Raw genomic sequence first — 15,121 nt, 5'->3', positions numbered from 1 at the left:
CCCCAAGGCGGAACAAAACAAATGAACGTGGCCGCCTGCGTTGACTCCTGGTCAACATTCAACCGCAAACTCCCTTTCCCACAGGGCCATCCTCGATGTGCTAAATATGACGGAGGGTAGTCCGAAGCTTTCACAACAATTCTACGTCCGTCGTTGGCACAATGAGTCTTGATCCCAATGCCTTTCCGAGGTCGAACTCCCCCGCAAGCTCCGAGAGCTCCTTGACGCGCTCCCGTCTACAAGGCAAGGAAGGTATGCGCCCACCCCAATAATCGCATGAGAGGACAGTGCCTGATTATACCTGGTGGTTTTAGGGTCCCTCAAGAAAGACAAGAACTACCGCCGATATGCGTCTAGTGTTGAACGAGCGCTTTCGCTCTTCGACAACGCTCTCCAAGAATGGGCCGACTATATCTCATTCCTGGGTCGCCTGTTAAAGGTGAGTTCGCTCGACTTAGTAGCGATGTTCTGCAGCATCGCTGATAATCAATATTAGGCCCTCCAAACCCACCCACCCGATCAGCCTGTCGTCCCTCATAAAGTGTTAGTATCGAAGCGACTCGCCCAGTGCTTGAACCCATCGTTGCCATCAGGCGTACACCAAAAAGCACTCGAAGTCTACACGTACATATTTGGATTGATAAAGGTATGTGTGGCCACATGAAAGACTGCCAGTGTGCTTACTGATGTATGTGCTTATAACCAGCTCGAGGGATTATCGCACGACCTGCCTTTGTACCTCCCTGGCCTTGCGCCAACATTGACTTTCGCCTCTCTTACTGTCCGCCCATTATTTCTGTCTTTGGTAGAGGGATACATCGTTGATCTGGAACCATGGGCTATCCGTCCCGCCTTGAAAGCAATCATTCTAGCCCTTCTTCCAGGCCTCGAAGAGGAGACAAGTGAGGATTTTGAGCCAACACTACGCACAATTAACAAACTGCGAGATGCTGCTGCACAGCTTGAAACACAGAGGACTTCTGAGACCGGGGCATCTGGGCAGTATTTCTGGCAATGCCTCTTTCTTGCATCTATCACGAACCCTAGTCGACGGCTTGGTGTCCTCGCATATCTGAACCGCTACCTCCCGAAACTAGGTATTGCAGATCGTCGACCGAGCACGGCTGGCGGGAGCGATCCGCAGAACATTCCGCCTGAGATACTGGCCGCAGCGGACTCTGTTATTCTACCGGAGCCTGGCCTCTTGATCCGATGTGTTGCATCGGGCTTATCTGATGACCAGCTCCTTGTCCAACGGAACTTCCTTGATCTCCTTGTCACCCACCTTCCACTCAGCTCTCCGATTTTGCAAAACAAAATTGCAGCTGGTGATCTTCAAACGTTGGTAATTGCAGCAGTGGGAGTGGTCACTCGGCGAGACATGAGTTTGAACCGCCGTCTCTGGGCCTGGTTTTTAGGACCGGATTCCCAAAACGATGTCTCTTCGGTGGATGACCGAAAATTGTCATCGGAAACCGCTCGATCTTCCTCCGTTGATGGAAAGGAACTTACACAATCACAATACTTCAGCCGGGTAGGCTTACAGCCATTGGTCACTGGCCTACTGGATATGATCAAACAAGCACCGAATATTCCGTCCGAAAGAACCAAGCCATTTCGCATAGCTCTGTCGCTAATGGATCGCTGGGAAATTGGTGGATACATTGTCCCTGCTGTTTTCTTGCCCACTGTGCGCAGTGTTCAGGCATTTGAATCCACAGCCCCCGAGAACCACTTCGAAGAGGTTTTCCGCAGTGCGAGCGCCTTTTTTGATGGCGTTGAAAGTGGTGTGATATTCTCCGAGCTTCTGGGGCTGGTCGATTACCGGTATTCTGAAGTAGACGTTGATAGCGACCAAGTGTTGCGTGACTTGGATCTTGCACTATTTATCATTGAGAATTTCAACGTGCGCGAGGAAGACATGGTGCAGATCCATGTGCCTCTGCTGGCATTGTCAGTGCTCGTGAAGATGAGAGAGATTTCACCCAAGGAGAGCACTCCCAACAAACAGGCCGTGACCGCCGCGTTGAACAAAGTTCTCAAATCGTTGACTGGTTTACTCACAGAGCGGGCATTCTTGAGAAAGACGGGTCCTGAAAAGACTGCTGGCAACGATACAAAGGGCCGTGGTACTGATATCTTGAGAGCTGTCCACAGTTTTTATGAACAAAGCAAAAATAGCTTGGAGCTTCCACCTCTTCCTTACGCTCCGAAGAACCTTGGCGAAATGATCATTCGAGAGGCTCACGAACTAGCTATCGCGGCGCTAGAAAGCCGTGATGGCAACCTATCTGTCCACGAACCACTCGATATTCTTGTGACTCTGCTCAAGAAGCTTCCAAAGTCCCGCGTTCTACGAGACCGAAGACTGTATGAAGCGCTCTGTCAGCGACTAGGCTCAGGGAAGGACAAACCAACAACCGCCTCCTTCTCTGTCATATCGACAATTGCTTCGACGGTGACGAGCTTATTTTTCATTCACACTCCCGGCTTCTATGTCAGCTATGAGGATGCTTGCGATCTGATCACCCCTCTTGTCAACCAGCTCTGGTGGTACTTATCCCCCCCTCAGTCCAAAGTTTCACGTGGAAGCCGTCCGCTGCTTATGGCTCCTGCACTCAATTTCTTGGATTGACCACCTTGTTGAAGCGTCCTTGACAGCTTTAATGGTCAATGTGTCAACTGCAGCATCCCGCCACCTCTCGTCGGAGCAACAAGCTGAGCGATTCTATGTCTTGTGGAACCACAGTCATCACAGCACACATGAGCAGCCGCCAAAGCAAGTGCTTGATGTTGGAGGGACCCTGTTCTCTTATCAATGTTCGATGCTTGAACGCCCCCTTTTCATTGTCCTCGATCTTCTCTCCGAAGAGTCAAGTGACAGTTCGCAGAGTGTTCAACTATGGCTTCAAGACTTGCCATCTATTCACAAGTAAGTCGGCTTCTCGTCCCAACGCGTTATCCATATCTAATAGTTTAACAGAGTTTTCCATGTGGTAATCTCGAACCTTGATGAGCTTTCTGAGCCTGATGAAATCAGCGAGAAAAAGAAAGACAACCACTCAATTTCCCCGGATGACTATAAAGAGTGTGACTACCTGCTACGGACAGCCTCAAATATCATATCTGCGCTTTCGCACAATGGATGGATCGCACTTCTTACTCATGTGCTAGGCAATGAGAAGCGTCTTGAAACATCCAAATCTGAAGGTGGGTATTTATTTTCTCACGAAACAATTGTTGCTAATATGGATCCTTGGATAGATAATGCAGACTTCAAAAGCCTCCATTCTGCCATATTCGAGGCTTCTCTTCGAATCATCAGCACACTGTCCCCAGCTCCTATGGAATTTAACTTGGATGGGGAACGACTGCATAAGGACGCACTCCAGCTCATGCGGCAACTTCTCCTTGGGCCCGGGGCGGAGGAATTAGTGGAGTCTGGCATTGATGATTTCCTGGTGGAGCGCCTTCTTGTCTCTTCCGAGGGGGGCAGTATGGCGGTGCAGGGTGCACTAATCGACGCACTGCTTGCTGCGTTGAAGGTGCGATTTGCGCAAGCATATCTACCACCACCGCCACCTCGCCCAAAACATTTACGAGCTAGCTCTCGAGACCGGCTGACCAGTCCTTCGATCTTGTCTTTCACTAGTGACAAGGGAGACAGGAGACAATCGGTCCCTCAGCTACCGCAGCCACCAGAGCGGCTTTTGGATTGCCTTCTGAAGGGAATCAGCTCACCTAAGTCCCGAGAAATTGTGGACAAGTGGATAGTGTTGCTCTGTGAGGTGCTCCCTCTATACTCAGGTTCCATATTCCAGATCCTATTGATGCTCGTGGAATGTTTCTGCAGGGAGATTCGAGCGTCATATGGCAGACTCCAGCTGTCGTTCCAGCAAACAGAGGATTGGCCGCAGGACCGTTCGGAGCATGTCACAATTGCTCTTCTGAGTGGCCTCGAGAACTGTATCGCAAATGCCCACGAACGTCTCATTGTGGAGGAGTCCAACGTCCCAACAGTCAAGAGCCCTGACCAAGCGCAGGGCTTTTTCGGAAACATGGTGTCTGGGGTATTCAACTCCGAGGGCGGACAAGGCCGCTCAAATACAGCCAACGACCGCCTGACTGTTCTTCTCTGTTTCCAAGATGCCGTTCGCCTATGCTTCTCCATCTGGGCGTGGGGGTGCAGGAGATCACAGCGACTCTCCCCCTGATTGCGAATCCCTGGCCTCGTTTCAATACACCTCGTTGCGAATGAGAAACCGCTCACGGCGAATCTTAGAGCACTTTTTCACCGCAGAGGCACTTGAATGTCTTGAGACCTTGGTGGAAATGTGGACCAAGGCTGATACGGAGACAGCGTCACTTATCTTCAATCTCCTCCATACTCTCGATGGGTCAAGCCCAAAGATCACCATCCCTGCCATTTTCAATGCAATCTACACTCGCACTAATCCTACTGCCTTGGATCCTAGCCGGAAATCTTCGTTAACCTCCAATCTCTCGGAGTCCGAGCTTGCTAGCTTCTTGGTTACCTATGCCCGCTCACTGGACGATGATGTCCTCGACGAGATTTGGACTGACTGCACAACTTTCTTGCGCGATGTTCTTAGCAACCCATTCCCGCACCGGCAGATCCTCCCACGTTTGATTGAATTTGCGGCTATTTTGGGGGTGAAATTGGAGAATACAACCTTTGGCGAAGACCGCCGTATGCGAAAGGAACTTGGGGTATGTGTATCCACTGCTGGTTTCATCATAGTCACTGACAATTATAATACAGGATGTTCTCCTACGACTCCTTACCGCAGTCTTTACCAGCAAGCCCCTAGGCCTCAACCACGACACTGGGCCTATGGCAAGATCTTCGGTAGAACATGATCGTACCTCGGTCTCTCATACTGGACCCGATGATATGCTGAGCATTCTGGCGGTCTCTATGCCGTCGTTTATCACGACCCTGGGTGATTCAGATCGGATCAACACCGCCATTACCAGTGTCTCGACTAATGTAGTGGGCCCTCTCATTCGGTCACGTCTCTTCCCTGAACAATCTCAACCGTAATGTCATGGTTCTTCTACAGCAAATGGCAAAAGTACCAGCTGCGGCGAAAGTGTGGAAGAAGGACATATCGGACGCTTTCAATGATGTCCGATTCTTTGGCTTGCAGTTGGATTTGGTGAAGAACAGCTGGATGGACCTTCTGCGCCAGTGGGCTCTCGCTGACAAGGAACGGCTATCTGAACTCCTTGTCCGTCTTCCACCCCCAAGCTCAGCCGGTATCATGTTTGGCGTGGGAGCCTCGGCGGCCCGATTGGAAGCCGATGGCAAAGCGCAGCTCAACCTCCGACGAATCGCGCTACTTCTGCTTTCCGCTAGTGATGATTACTTTGTTGGTGAATTACCGGCGTTGCTCCAGAAACTGGAAGATCTTCTTGCAGCAACCAGCTCCTCGTCGCCTTCTTCTGCCACGCGGGCGGAAGTGTTTATGGTTCTTCGAGCAGTCGCGCTCAAGACCTCTACTTCCGCCATGGCGCCATTCTGGCCCCTGATCAACACGGAACTGCAAGAAGCTATCTCCGCAGTACCAGAGGGCTCTCAGCCGGAGCTCTACAACTCTTACTCGATGCTTCAGGCGTGCAAGCTTCTCGACATATTGCTTGTCCTCGCCCCGGACGACTTCCAGCTCCTTGAATGGCTTTTCATAACCGACACGATTGATGCTGTCTATCCGCCCGACCGCTGGGAGCCCGTCGCTCTAGCAGATGAAGTTTCTCAGTCTTTCGGTCCACGTGGTGCAGGCTCACCCACTGTCCCGGCGGAGACGATCGAGCCCCAGGGTCGCAGTGGTCTTAGGCGGCCGTGGCTTATCTCAGACTGGATCCGAGAGACACCCAAGGACGATATTGTTGAGCGCGTCCTGCGCCCATTCTTCGCTCGGTTGAGTATTTATGTGTTTGAAAGTACGTACGGCATGGGCAGCGTAGATTTCGCAGTGTGCCGGAACGATCTGTTGGCGGATCTCTTCAACGAGAGTACAATGGCCAATTAAGCCAAGCAATAAATCACGTACTCTATTTTCCTTGCTAGATATCACATTTGGATGATTTCAAATACATTTCTTTTGTATGGCTGTAGTCTCCCTGTTTGTATATAAAAGGTCTCAGGTCTCTCCAAGTTCCGACCCGCCCGGACCTCCGCAATTCATCAACGTCACTTCCAACAACTCCCCTTCCCGCCATCTTCCACCAAACAATCCATAAATCTCCCCTCTACATTTGAATTAATATTGTCAATATGCCTGTTGGCTCAAAGATCTTTATCCCTTTGCGGGGACGCGTCGTCATCCGGTCATTTTCATCATCCCGCGCCCGCTGGGAGTCCGCCGCGCCGCTACCATCAAGCAAGCCTGTTGGAGCTTTCCGAGGAGGGTATGAGAAATTCCCTTGTTTCTAATGGCATTCAATTCCAAATTGGCATGTCTTTCTAAGCTTCTTGCTAATATCCGATAGTGTCTTTGGGTTCCTGGCTGGATCTGTTGCCGCCGGCGCGTCGGTGTACTATTACATCCTAGCAGAGTACCGATTCGCCAATGAGATGCTGTCTGATGACATTATGGTATGTCTAGAGCTTCCCGACTGCTGTATCTGTCGGACGATCTCCCTATTTTCTCTCTACGTTGTGATCTTTGCAGAACTGATTGTCTGCTCTATAGGCTCTTCAAAAGGCTACCATCCAGCTCCAGTCATACATTACAGAACTGGAGTCCAAAGTTGATCAGCTGCACAAGAAGAAATAGTACCTGATCACTATGTTTCGCATGTGTATTTGTTATGGCTTGGGGGTGTTGGGTGGGTTTGTTTTCTGTGCATAAGCTTGTCAACCCTGGCCATGAAGCCCATTCTCACTCTTTGATGGCCAGGACATGGCTTTTTCTTCCCTTTTTTGCATCAAAATAGTATCATCTTTTCAAATACCACGTTTTCTTTTCTAAAAATATCGAATTGACCAACTAAATTTTTAGCCCTGTATATTGTACTCCCTGCGACCCCGAACTCCACTGCAAACAAACCAAACATTTTATCATCTCCAACAAACTCCCAAGGACCATCATCAACTTCCGCATCACCAACATCCAACACCCAAACCCTCCAAAATGTTCCGCGTCGAACTCATCTCAGACACATCAACAGCCACACCAGGCTGGTCCTACGCCCCAACCCGGGGCTTCGACCCCACCCAAGCAATGGCCCCAACCCTCGGCCGGAAACGCGGCATCCGCGATGCGGGCAAGGGCGGCGACATTTCCTCGCGACAAGCGAACGCGATCGCACGCCATATCGCCGAACTAGACCGCGAGAACCAGCGCGACGTCGCCATCCCAGTACCAGTAAGACAAGCGCGCGAAGCCGGCGCTCGCGGCACACGAGCAAAAACCACCTCGAACGTCCGACGCATCCTCCAGTCCCAAAAGACCTTCCGGAACCACCTCGACGACGAAGAAGCAGCAATCGCCTCAGGCAGCGGGGGTGTTGGCGGCATGCAGGGCGCGGGAGGCGCGAGCGTCATCGCGGCCAAGGGAAGCAAGGCCGCTGCTATGCGGCGCAGCGCGACACCGGCTAGTGCTGTAGGCGTTAAACGTCCGTCGGCGGCTATGGGTGCGACTGGTTCGTCGGCGCCAGCGCGGGAGACTACGGATGCTGAGACGGATGTCGATGATGAGGCGCGGAAGCCGAAACTTATCAAGTCGGAATATGATAATGATCCGCTTTTGCGGTCGTATGCGCCCCCCTGTGCCTTCTGATCGGATTATGCAGCGGTTGCTGGCGGAGCCGCCGCTTTCTTATAATGCGTCGCGTGCGAAGCCGCAGGCGTCGGGGCGGCCGGGGCGGCATTTTTGTTGTATGTGTGGGTATTGGGGGAAGATTCGGTGCAAGAGTTGTCATGTGAGGACTTGTAGCTTGGGTTGCTATAAGGTTCATGAGGATTCGAGGTGTGGTGCTTTCTTTTAGGGGGTTTTGTGTGTGCTTGTGTGTGTACTATTGAGAAGGAGCCTGGCCTGGTCCCGTTCTACTGATGACTTTATGAATTGATACCAAAAACTGTACAATAGTTAATATAGATATTAATGTGATATCATCCAAGGCAAAATCGATCTTCTAAAATATGTGTAAAGAAGGCTCAACATTTCAAGTCAATGCCCGCGCGAAGCTCGTCTTCGCGAACCTCGAACATAACCTGCACGCCGACGAAAAGTACTACACAGCAGGAGACCATGTACGCCAGGCCAGAGTATGAGCCCGTTAGGCCGGCAAGCAGATCCTTTAATCCATCCAGACCCAACGCAAAGCCGACCAAGTTTGCGATCATCATCATAAGGACGTTCCCAACGGAGCCAATGCCACAGATGACACGATACGTATTGGGACGAGAGCGCCAGCGGTGGGCGGGGAAAAGCATGCCGCCCAAAACCTCTGGGAGAACGAAGAGAGTAACGAGCCAACCCCACATAAGCAAGCGGAGGTTGATATCGTGCCATAAGGCGACGAATGTGAAGACCAGCAGGAAGTTGCGAATTTGCAGGAATTTGCCCATGAAGTTGGACTGAGGAGGTGAAGCTGGTTTTGGTGCCCCGGGTGGCCGCCGGCCACCACCGCCACCGCCCAGTGGGATGTAGATGTAGCGGACGATCCAGCGGTTATAGGAGCGGTGCCAGCCACGCCAAAAGGCCAAGGCGGAGTAGTTGTTGGACATGCAGCGGACCATGTTTTCTGGTGGGTCAATCCCGTCTACGAGGGCCCAAAGACGGAAGAATCGCCAGGGAATGAGGAGTTTCAGCCAGATTATGTGCAGGTTGAAGAAGGCAAGCATACTCAGCTGCCCCGGTAAAGACGGACCAGTCTGGGTCAGCCTTGGAGATTGCTACTGCATAAATATAGTGGAGTATAAGCTCCATGCAGAGCAGGGTGAGACCAAAACGGATGGCGTACATCGTGGTGCGAGTTCGAGTGAGTGACGCCGATGTGTATCGCTGTTGAGATACGTAGTCATTGAATGTCAAGATCGGACCGGCCAGGTACAAAGGTGAGTAGAGCACATAGGCGATGTAGTTGCGGAACGTAAAAGCAGCTGGTTCTGCGGGGATCTTGACCCGGTCACGGTCAGAGAGGTTCGCAGGGTCTAGTTGCTTCTTCTTGTAGAACTCGGTAAGTTTGATTGTCATATGGGACTTGACGGCTACCAACACGGAAAGACTTACTTCAATTGGACTTGCCGCAGGGTAGTCTACACTCCAGTGGTTATCCATGTTGAAACTGATGAGGCGCAACACCGTGACCTTGAAAAGGACCTCCCATCGCGGCATCAATCCCCCAAGATCATCTAGAGTCTGAGCCCATTGGACTAGTGAGGTGGTGCCATCTTCTGACGTTCCAGAACCCGGCGCGAACACCTTCGCTATCCGCTCAAGGGAGTAACCACCGCTTAATTCGTTGGCAAACAGGATGCCGAGGTTGAAGATCCATGTGGCGGTAGGCACGTAGGAACGCGGAACAACCTTGCCGATTCGGAAGTTGATATACAAAATGAATAACACCTTGAAGGCGGATACTCCGTGAAGCGCTACTATGAAGACCAGTCCGAACCAAAAGTCGAAGCGCATTCGCTGTTCAAGTTGCGCCTCGCCCGCAGCAATCACGGAATGGTTTGGTTGTTTTGTTTCGACGTTCGAGTGATTCACGTACAACTGATAAGCACGGCGAGCCAAAGGATGGGCGATTAGGAGTAGTAGGAGTGAAGGGATATTGTCGCGAAAGCTTTCATATTGTGCATCGGAGTTGTCCTAAGGGCATTGGAGCAATAATGTCAGTCGGAGCTGGCCTCGTGGAAGTGGATGGCTGAGCGCCGAGTGTTTCGCACTTACCACCTGACGACCAGGGATCCAACCGGGGGATAGAAGGTGAGAGTATGTGGAGTAGATGGGGTGGCTTTCTGTGACGTTGATCCTCTGTCAGAATTTCGAGACGCAGCATTTTCTCTGGGCTGCACTCACCCTTCGAGACATCGATGACAGTTTTAAACATCAATGGGACAAGAATAATAAAGAACAAGTAGTAGACAAAGAATTCTGGTGTGCGCCAAAGTGAAGGTGACGCGCCCTGGGCGATTGCATTGGCGCGGGCATCTTTTGAAGGTCGTGTGTTGGCGTGGGCAGGGGTTGCGGAAGAGGTAAAACGAGTGTCAAGGGTGTCTAGCGAGTAGACCCGCCGAAGCCAGGCGAAAATGGAGGGCATTTTATATCAGTAGCATGGCCGGCGCAGGTTTGGAGAAGTTGAAGTCGGGGAGATGTTCGAGATTCCAATGTTTACTCAGGGGCCAAGGGACCGCCACTTGGTAGGTGGCCTCAACTATATCCTATCTCGACACGGAACTAATAATGAGGTTTCCAATCTAAAATAAAAATAAAAATAAAAACGATTTTCATTTTATATCAAATAATCGACGAGCCGTTTACAATATTGCAAGGTTGTAGATCCTTCCAAGGTTGTGCGGACCCAATCAGCACCAGTTAATATCACATCGAGTCCTACGAAAGTATTCACCTCCCAGTTGATAACATTCATTTTCCGAGACAGAGTATATGCAATGATATAAACATGGCTTGACCTTTTGAGGTTTATATAACTTTGCGGGGCCAAGCACGGGGTAGCCCAAAAGGAAATTGAGTGCCCAAAACCTGCGAATGAAACACTTATGGACATGAAAGACAGAAAGACCAAATTGAGAAGAAAACATAGAGTAATAGTATATCTCTAAATCAATATTGTATCTGTTTATCATCTTGGCTCTCTGAAAAAGAAGGATTGTATGTTGTATATCAACCGTTATGCTGGGGCCCGCAATGTTCTCCAGGCCTTGACATCAACCTTGTACACTTCAACTCTACATCCTCCAACTCTTCAACGAAACCCATTTTTCATCCAGAATGTCAAACATACGAGTATGTCTTCTACTATATATATCCCATACAGTCCTAGCTATACACGTACCCCGTAGCACAGCGAGAGCCACAAGATTTCCCCGCTGACATTCTATCTACTTCAGGTTGCTTTCAAAGTCCACGGCACCGTTCAAGGTGGGTTGACCTCATGACTTGTCCATAATCATTAAATACTACCATTCACTTTGTCACTGACATAAATACCTAGGTGTCGGCTTCCGGTAGGAAATATCCCCATATCCTCCCCACGACAGATGACATCATAGTTCGTCGACTAACCAGTGACCACCTCGCTCCACAGAGACTTCGTCCAAAGATGTGCTAAGCTCGATGGTCTCAAAGGCTGGGTTAGGAATACTACTTGCGGAAGAGTGGGTGATTCCCTGTCGTGGCCCCGGACGTAGCGCTTACTGGATTTTATCAGGTGGAAGGCGAGGCCCAAGGCACCGACGAAAAAGTACAGAAATTCCTCCAGCGCATCGATAAAGGTCCTCCTAGGGCTCATGTAGTGAAGCTGGAGAAGCGGGCCTTGGACGTGCGTGATGACGAGGAGGGATTTGCCGTGATGCGGACGGCAGAGTCGATGTTCAAACCTGGGAATTAGGATTTGACTTCTTGTTCTATTACAATCAATCAAAAGCAAGTCGAGGCCATAGTCAGAGAGGTTCTTCTAATTCATCATGTTGAGATAGTACCTTGTCTCAGATGGTTGACTGTAGAGCTATGGTTGCTACTTAGGTACCTTAGCTGCATAGAGCAAAATGTATATTGAAACAGACATTCTTGCTATTAATAGTCAATACCAGCCAGGGTGCTCGGAGACTTTCGATCATGCGGGAGCTATGGTTTCTAGAATACAAATTTCCAGCCATATCAAACATCTGGGGCTCAATAGCTTGGCTACCTAGGTAGTATATCACGGACTAACAGATGCAAACAACACGCAAAGCATTGAGATAAGGCTAAAAAGGGGGGTTACAGAAGCGGATGAAATATTGAGATATGAGACATCCATGGATAGAGATTCAGGGAGCAGGGTCGATATTAGAAAAAGAAATATGTCTAAATCATCGGCCTTCAATCTATACCTACCTAGGTACATTTGTAGGTATGTAATGCTCATCGAGTATAGGCCCGGGGTTTTGAATATGACGATATAACCCACCTTGCTAGCCCTCGAAGATTGTAATACTACCTACTCAAATCCAATGCACTGGCAGAGATACCAGTACTTTTGTCTCTTGACGTTTTCATATATTGAAGGAGAATATAGGTAGACGATGGATATAACAAAATGATGAAAGAGATGACAGCCGTAAAAAACAGCGGGCAGATCTTGAGTTGGGGACAAGGACATTTATTTATATAGGCATCAGTCTCTTATAGATCTTTCATGAAAGGTATACCACTTGTAGTAAGCAATTGCTATGCATGTGCTATGATCGGCAGCAAACGGGCGAAGACTTACTCCTTTCCTCTCGATTACCAACCAGCCATCAATCCAGTCGCCGGTGAGATAGGAGAAATGGATATTTTCAAGATCCCGAGACCACAAAATGACCTCAAATTCACTCCGGGCTTTGATACCGAATATTTTTCGGGATTGAATGCAAACGGCTGTAGGGCTGCCCAGGCCCCGTGGTGGCCACGTGCTGAGTCATATCGCCGTTCCCGGTCCCTTCCGATGTCACCTGCCAACAAGAACTTGACAGGAGAGAATAGTATTGGTGATATGGAACGTGTGAATATCTTGCAGGGATAATGGGAAGGCTGATATATTCGCTTCTTGTTCAAGTATTGCAACAGTGATATGATTTTGAGGGATAAGCGATATTATGAGAGGCCGATGGAAAGGAGAACCTTCCAAGGTTAGAACATCCAGGTGCCTGGGCGATGAAGTATACGGGATGTCATCACTTCCAACTTCCCAGGTACAACCTAAGCATTTCCGGTGTGTTTTCTTTGACACTTTTCTTTCTTTTTTTCTTTTTTTTTTTGGAAATGTCCCTGGTTTTATTCGTCACCCAAGGATTGCGTAGATTATGTACAGGAGTATTTAAAGCTTTATAAGGTTGGGGGAGTCACCTTCATCCCTCTTCAACCACAAACACAACCACAACTTCAATCTTGAACTCCATTCTTCTGTATATTATTCGTCTTCTTCACCTTATTATCTTCATCCCCTTGAATACTTTATCACCTTCAGTCGTGACCGACCTCAAACTCTCTCTCGTTGGTTACATCATGAATACTCTATCAGTGAGGGCTCCCTTGCGGGCTGCAGCAAGGCCGCAGTACCTGCACCTGGCTATACGAACCTACTCGGGCGTTGGCGTTGTAGCAACGACACTCAATTCTTCATGTGGGGTCAGCAAGCGCACATCGGCATGCAGCCTCACATCCAAGCGCCCTATTTCGTCAACACCCAAGAGCCAGACTATTACAGATTACTTCCCAGCACCAGAGACTCCAAATGTTAAGGAGGTGAAAACAGCATGGGTGCATCCGGTGTAAGTATATCCGTAGGCCATCTATCTGAGCCAGACACTAACGCTATGCCAGATACACCGAGGAGCAAATGCGAAGTATTCGCATTGCCCACAGACAAACTGCAAATTGGTCCGACTGGATTGCCCTAGGAACTGTACGCTTCTTCCGATGGGGCATGGACACAGCGACAGGATACAAGCATCCCAAGCCCGGCGAGGAACTACCGGCCAGGTTCAAAATGACCGAGCACAAATGGCTAAATCGGTTTGTTTTCTTGGAAAGCATAGCCGGTGTTCCCGGGATGGTGGGCGGCATGCTGCGACATCTCCGTAGTCTCCGCAAGATGAAGAGAGACAATGGATGGTACGCATTCAAGTTCCTAACATACTACTTCAAGGCTAACCCACTTCCTTTGATATAGGATTGAAACCCTGCTCGAAGAAGCATTCAACGAACGCATGCACCTCCTTACCTTCCTGAAACTGGCCGAACCAGGCTGGTTCATGCGCGTGATGGTTATCGGCGCCCAGGGAGTCTTCTTCAACGGATTCTTCCTGTCATACCTGATCTCCCCGCGCATCTGCCACAGATTCGTGGGATACCTCGAGGAGGAGGCTGTTATTACTTATACCCGCGCCATTGAGGAACTAGAGGCTGGCAATCTCCCTGGATGGAAAGATCTCGATGCACCCGAGATTGCGGTCAAATACTGGCAGATGCCAGAGGGTCAACGCAAGATGAGGGACCTGCTGTTATTCATCCGCGCCGACGAAGCCAAGCATCGCGAGGTCAATCATACCCTCGCCAACCTAAAGCCAACTAAAGACCCCAACCCCTACCAGATTGAGTACGCTGATCCGGACATAAGTCACCCGACAAAGGGCATTGATAACCTGAGGCCAGAGGGTTGGGATCGTAACGAGATCTTTATGGGTAAAGCGAGAACGGAGAAGTCTTGAGGCATTTAAAACGCGCATTTTTACAGGCGTCTGAAAAAATGGGGGATTAGAAAGGGCCATTTTGGTCATTTGAATAGCATCTCCTCTCTCTTTTACTGGCAACATTGAAGTATGTTATGTTATTGTACATTATGTACTTCCATGTATGTTTACCTTCAACGTAAGGTTCCAAAGCCTTGAATTCAACCATGGAACGCGGGGCGTAAGCTAAACCCAACCAGGACAATCCAGGAACCGATGTTCGAGGCCTTTGGAACTATACAGCATTAATGTACCTAGGTAGCTTCATAACTTCCAACAATGGGCAATCGCGAAATGACAAGGGGGCCTTACGGGCCTCATTGGGTCGTTTTTTTGGTGGAATAGGAACACTCATCTCTTTCATCCCCATGTGGTTGACCCGCTTCCCCTTTTAGCCCCGGTTAGTCGAAGCCCCCCCCTTTTGGCCCAAAAGCAGTTTCTCGCCCGTCGATCCTGCAGGTCTCATTAAACCTTCGTCCTTTCATTAATCCATTTATATAAAAGCCGTTGCCCGTCTGGGGATTGCCTAGGCCTCATTGTTAACGTCACATCATCCCCCGCAGAATATCCGTCACTGGGCACGTTCTAGTGATTGATCTTCACGCGACCCAGCTCCACCAAATTTGGGCCGGTGAAACAGGCCACGCTGAA

The 15,121-nt window shown here is 49.8% G+C and overlaps 6 protein-coding genes across 6 annotated transcripts; 5 read left to right on the top strand and 1 right to left on the bottom strand.

Moving 5' to 3' along the window:
- Positions 1–161: 161 nt before the first annotated feature.
- Positions 162–6,053, top strand: N7519_003313 (dopey family protein; the record flags this gene model as incomplete). Its single annotated transcript, XM_057290091.1, has 10 exons — positions 162–252; positions 315–439; positions 497–646; positions 707–2,594; positions 2,650–2,932; positions 2,984–3,210; positions 3,265–4,070; positions 4,147–4,731; positions 4,784–5,011; positions 5,085–6,053. The coding sequence occupies 10 exons, from the start codon at positions 162–164 to the stop codon at positions 6,051–6,053; spliced, it is 5,352 nt and encodes a 1,783-aa protein (XP_057151293.1).
- Positions 6,054–6,298: 245 nt separating this feature from the next.
- On the top strand, positions 6,299–6,800 carry N7519_003312 (uncharacterized protein; the record flags this gene model as incomplete). The annotated part of the gene is made up of 3 exons (XM_057290090.1): positions 6,299–6,432; positions 6,514–6,619; positions 6,717–6,800. 3 exons carry the CDS (start codon positions 6,299–6,301, stop codon positions 6,798–6,800), a joined length of 324 nt encoding a protein of 107 aa, XP_057151292.1.
- Positions 6,801–7,157: 357 nt separating this feature from the next.
- On the top strand, positions 7,158–7,805 carry N7519_003311 (putative HIT finger domain protein; the record flags this gene model as incomplete). Its single annotated transcript, XM_057290089.1, has 1 exon — positions 7,158–7,805. One exon carries the CDS (start codon positions 7,158–7,160, stop codon positions 7,803–7,805), a length of 648 nt encoding a protein of 215 aa, XP_057151291.1.
- A 377-nt stretch (positions 7,806–8,182) lies between these two features.
- On the bottom strand, positions 8,183–10,293 carry N7519_003310 (putative glycerol:H+ symporter (Gup1); the record flags this gene model as incomplete). Its single annotated transcript, XM_057290088.1, has 4 exons — positions 8,183–8,878; positions 8,928–9,842; positions 9,924–9,991; positions 10,053–10,293. 4 exons carry the CDS (start codon positions 10,291–10,293, stop codon positions 8,183–8,185), a joined length of 1,920 nt encoding a protein of 639 aa, XP_057151290.1.
- A 692-nt stretch (positions 10,294–10,985) lies between these two features.
- Positions 10,986–11,604, top strand: N7519_003309 (acylphosphatase; the record flags this gene model as incomplete). The annotated part of the gene is made up of 4 exons (XM_057290087.1): positions 10,986–11,000; positions 11,057–11,135; positions 11,283–11,371; positions 11,425–11,604. 4 exons carry the CDS (start codon positions 10,986–10,988, stop codon positions 11,602–11,604), a joined length of 363 nt encoding a protein of 120 aa, XP_057151289.1.
- A 1,640-nt stretch (positions 11,605–13,244) lies between these two features.
- On the top strand, positions 13,245–14,449 carry N7519_003308 (alternative oxidase; the record flags this gene model as incomplete). The annotated part of the gene is made up of 3 exons (XM_057290086.1): positions 13,245–13,510; positions 13,563–13,853; positions 13,912–14,449. The coding sequence occupies 3 exons, from the start codon at positions 13,245–13,247 to the stop codon at positions 14,447–14,449; spliced, it is 1,095 nt and encodes a 364-aa protein (XP_057151288.1).
- Between the last annotated feature and the right edge of the window lie 672 nt (positions 14,450–15,121).

This window comes from Penicillium mononematosum, assembly GCF_028829835.1.
Source record: "Penicillium mononematosum strain IBT 11891 chromosome Unknown utg000002l:1.0-8112719.0:1.0-8118358.0, whole genome shotgun sequence".
Taxonomy (NCBI): Eukaryota; Fungi; Ascomycota; class Eurotiomycetes; order Eurotiales; family Aspergillaceae; genus Penicillium; species Penicillium mononematosum.
Note: the sequence above shows the minus strand (reverse complement) of the source record. Positions and strands in the feature narration are given on the sequence as shown.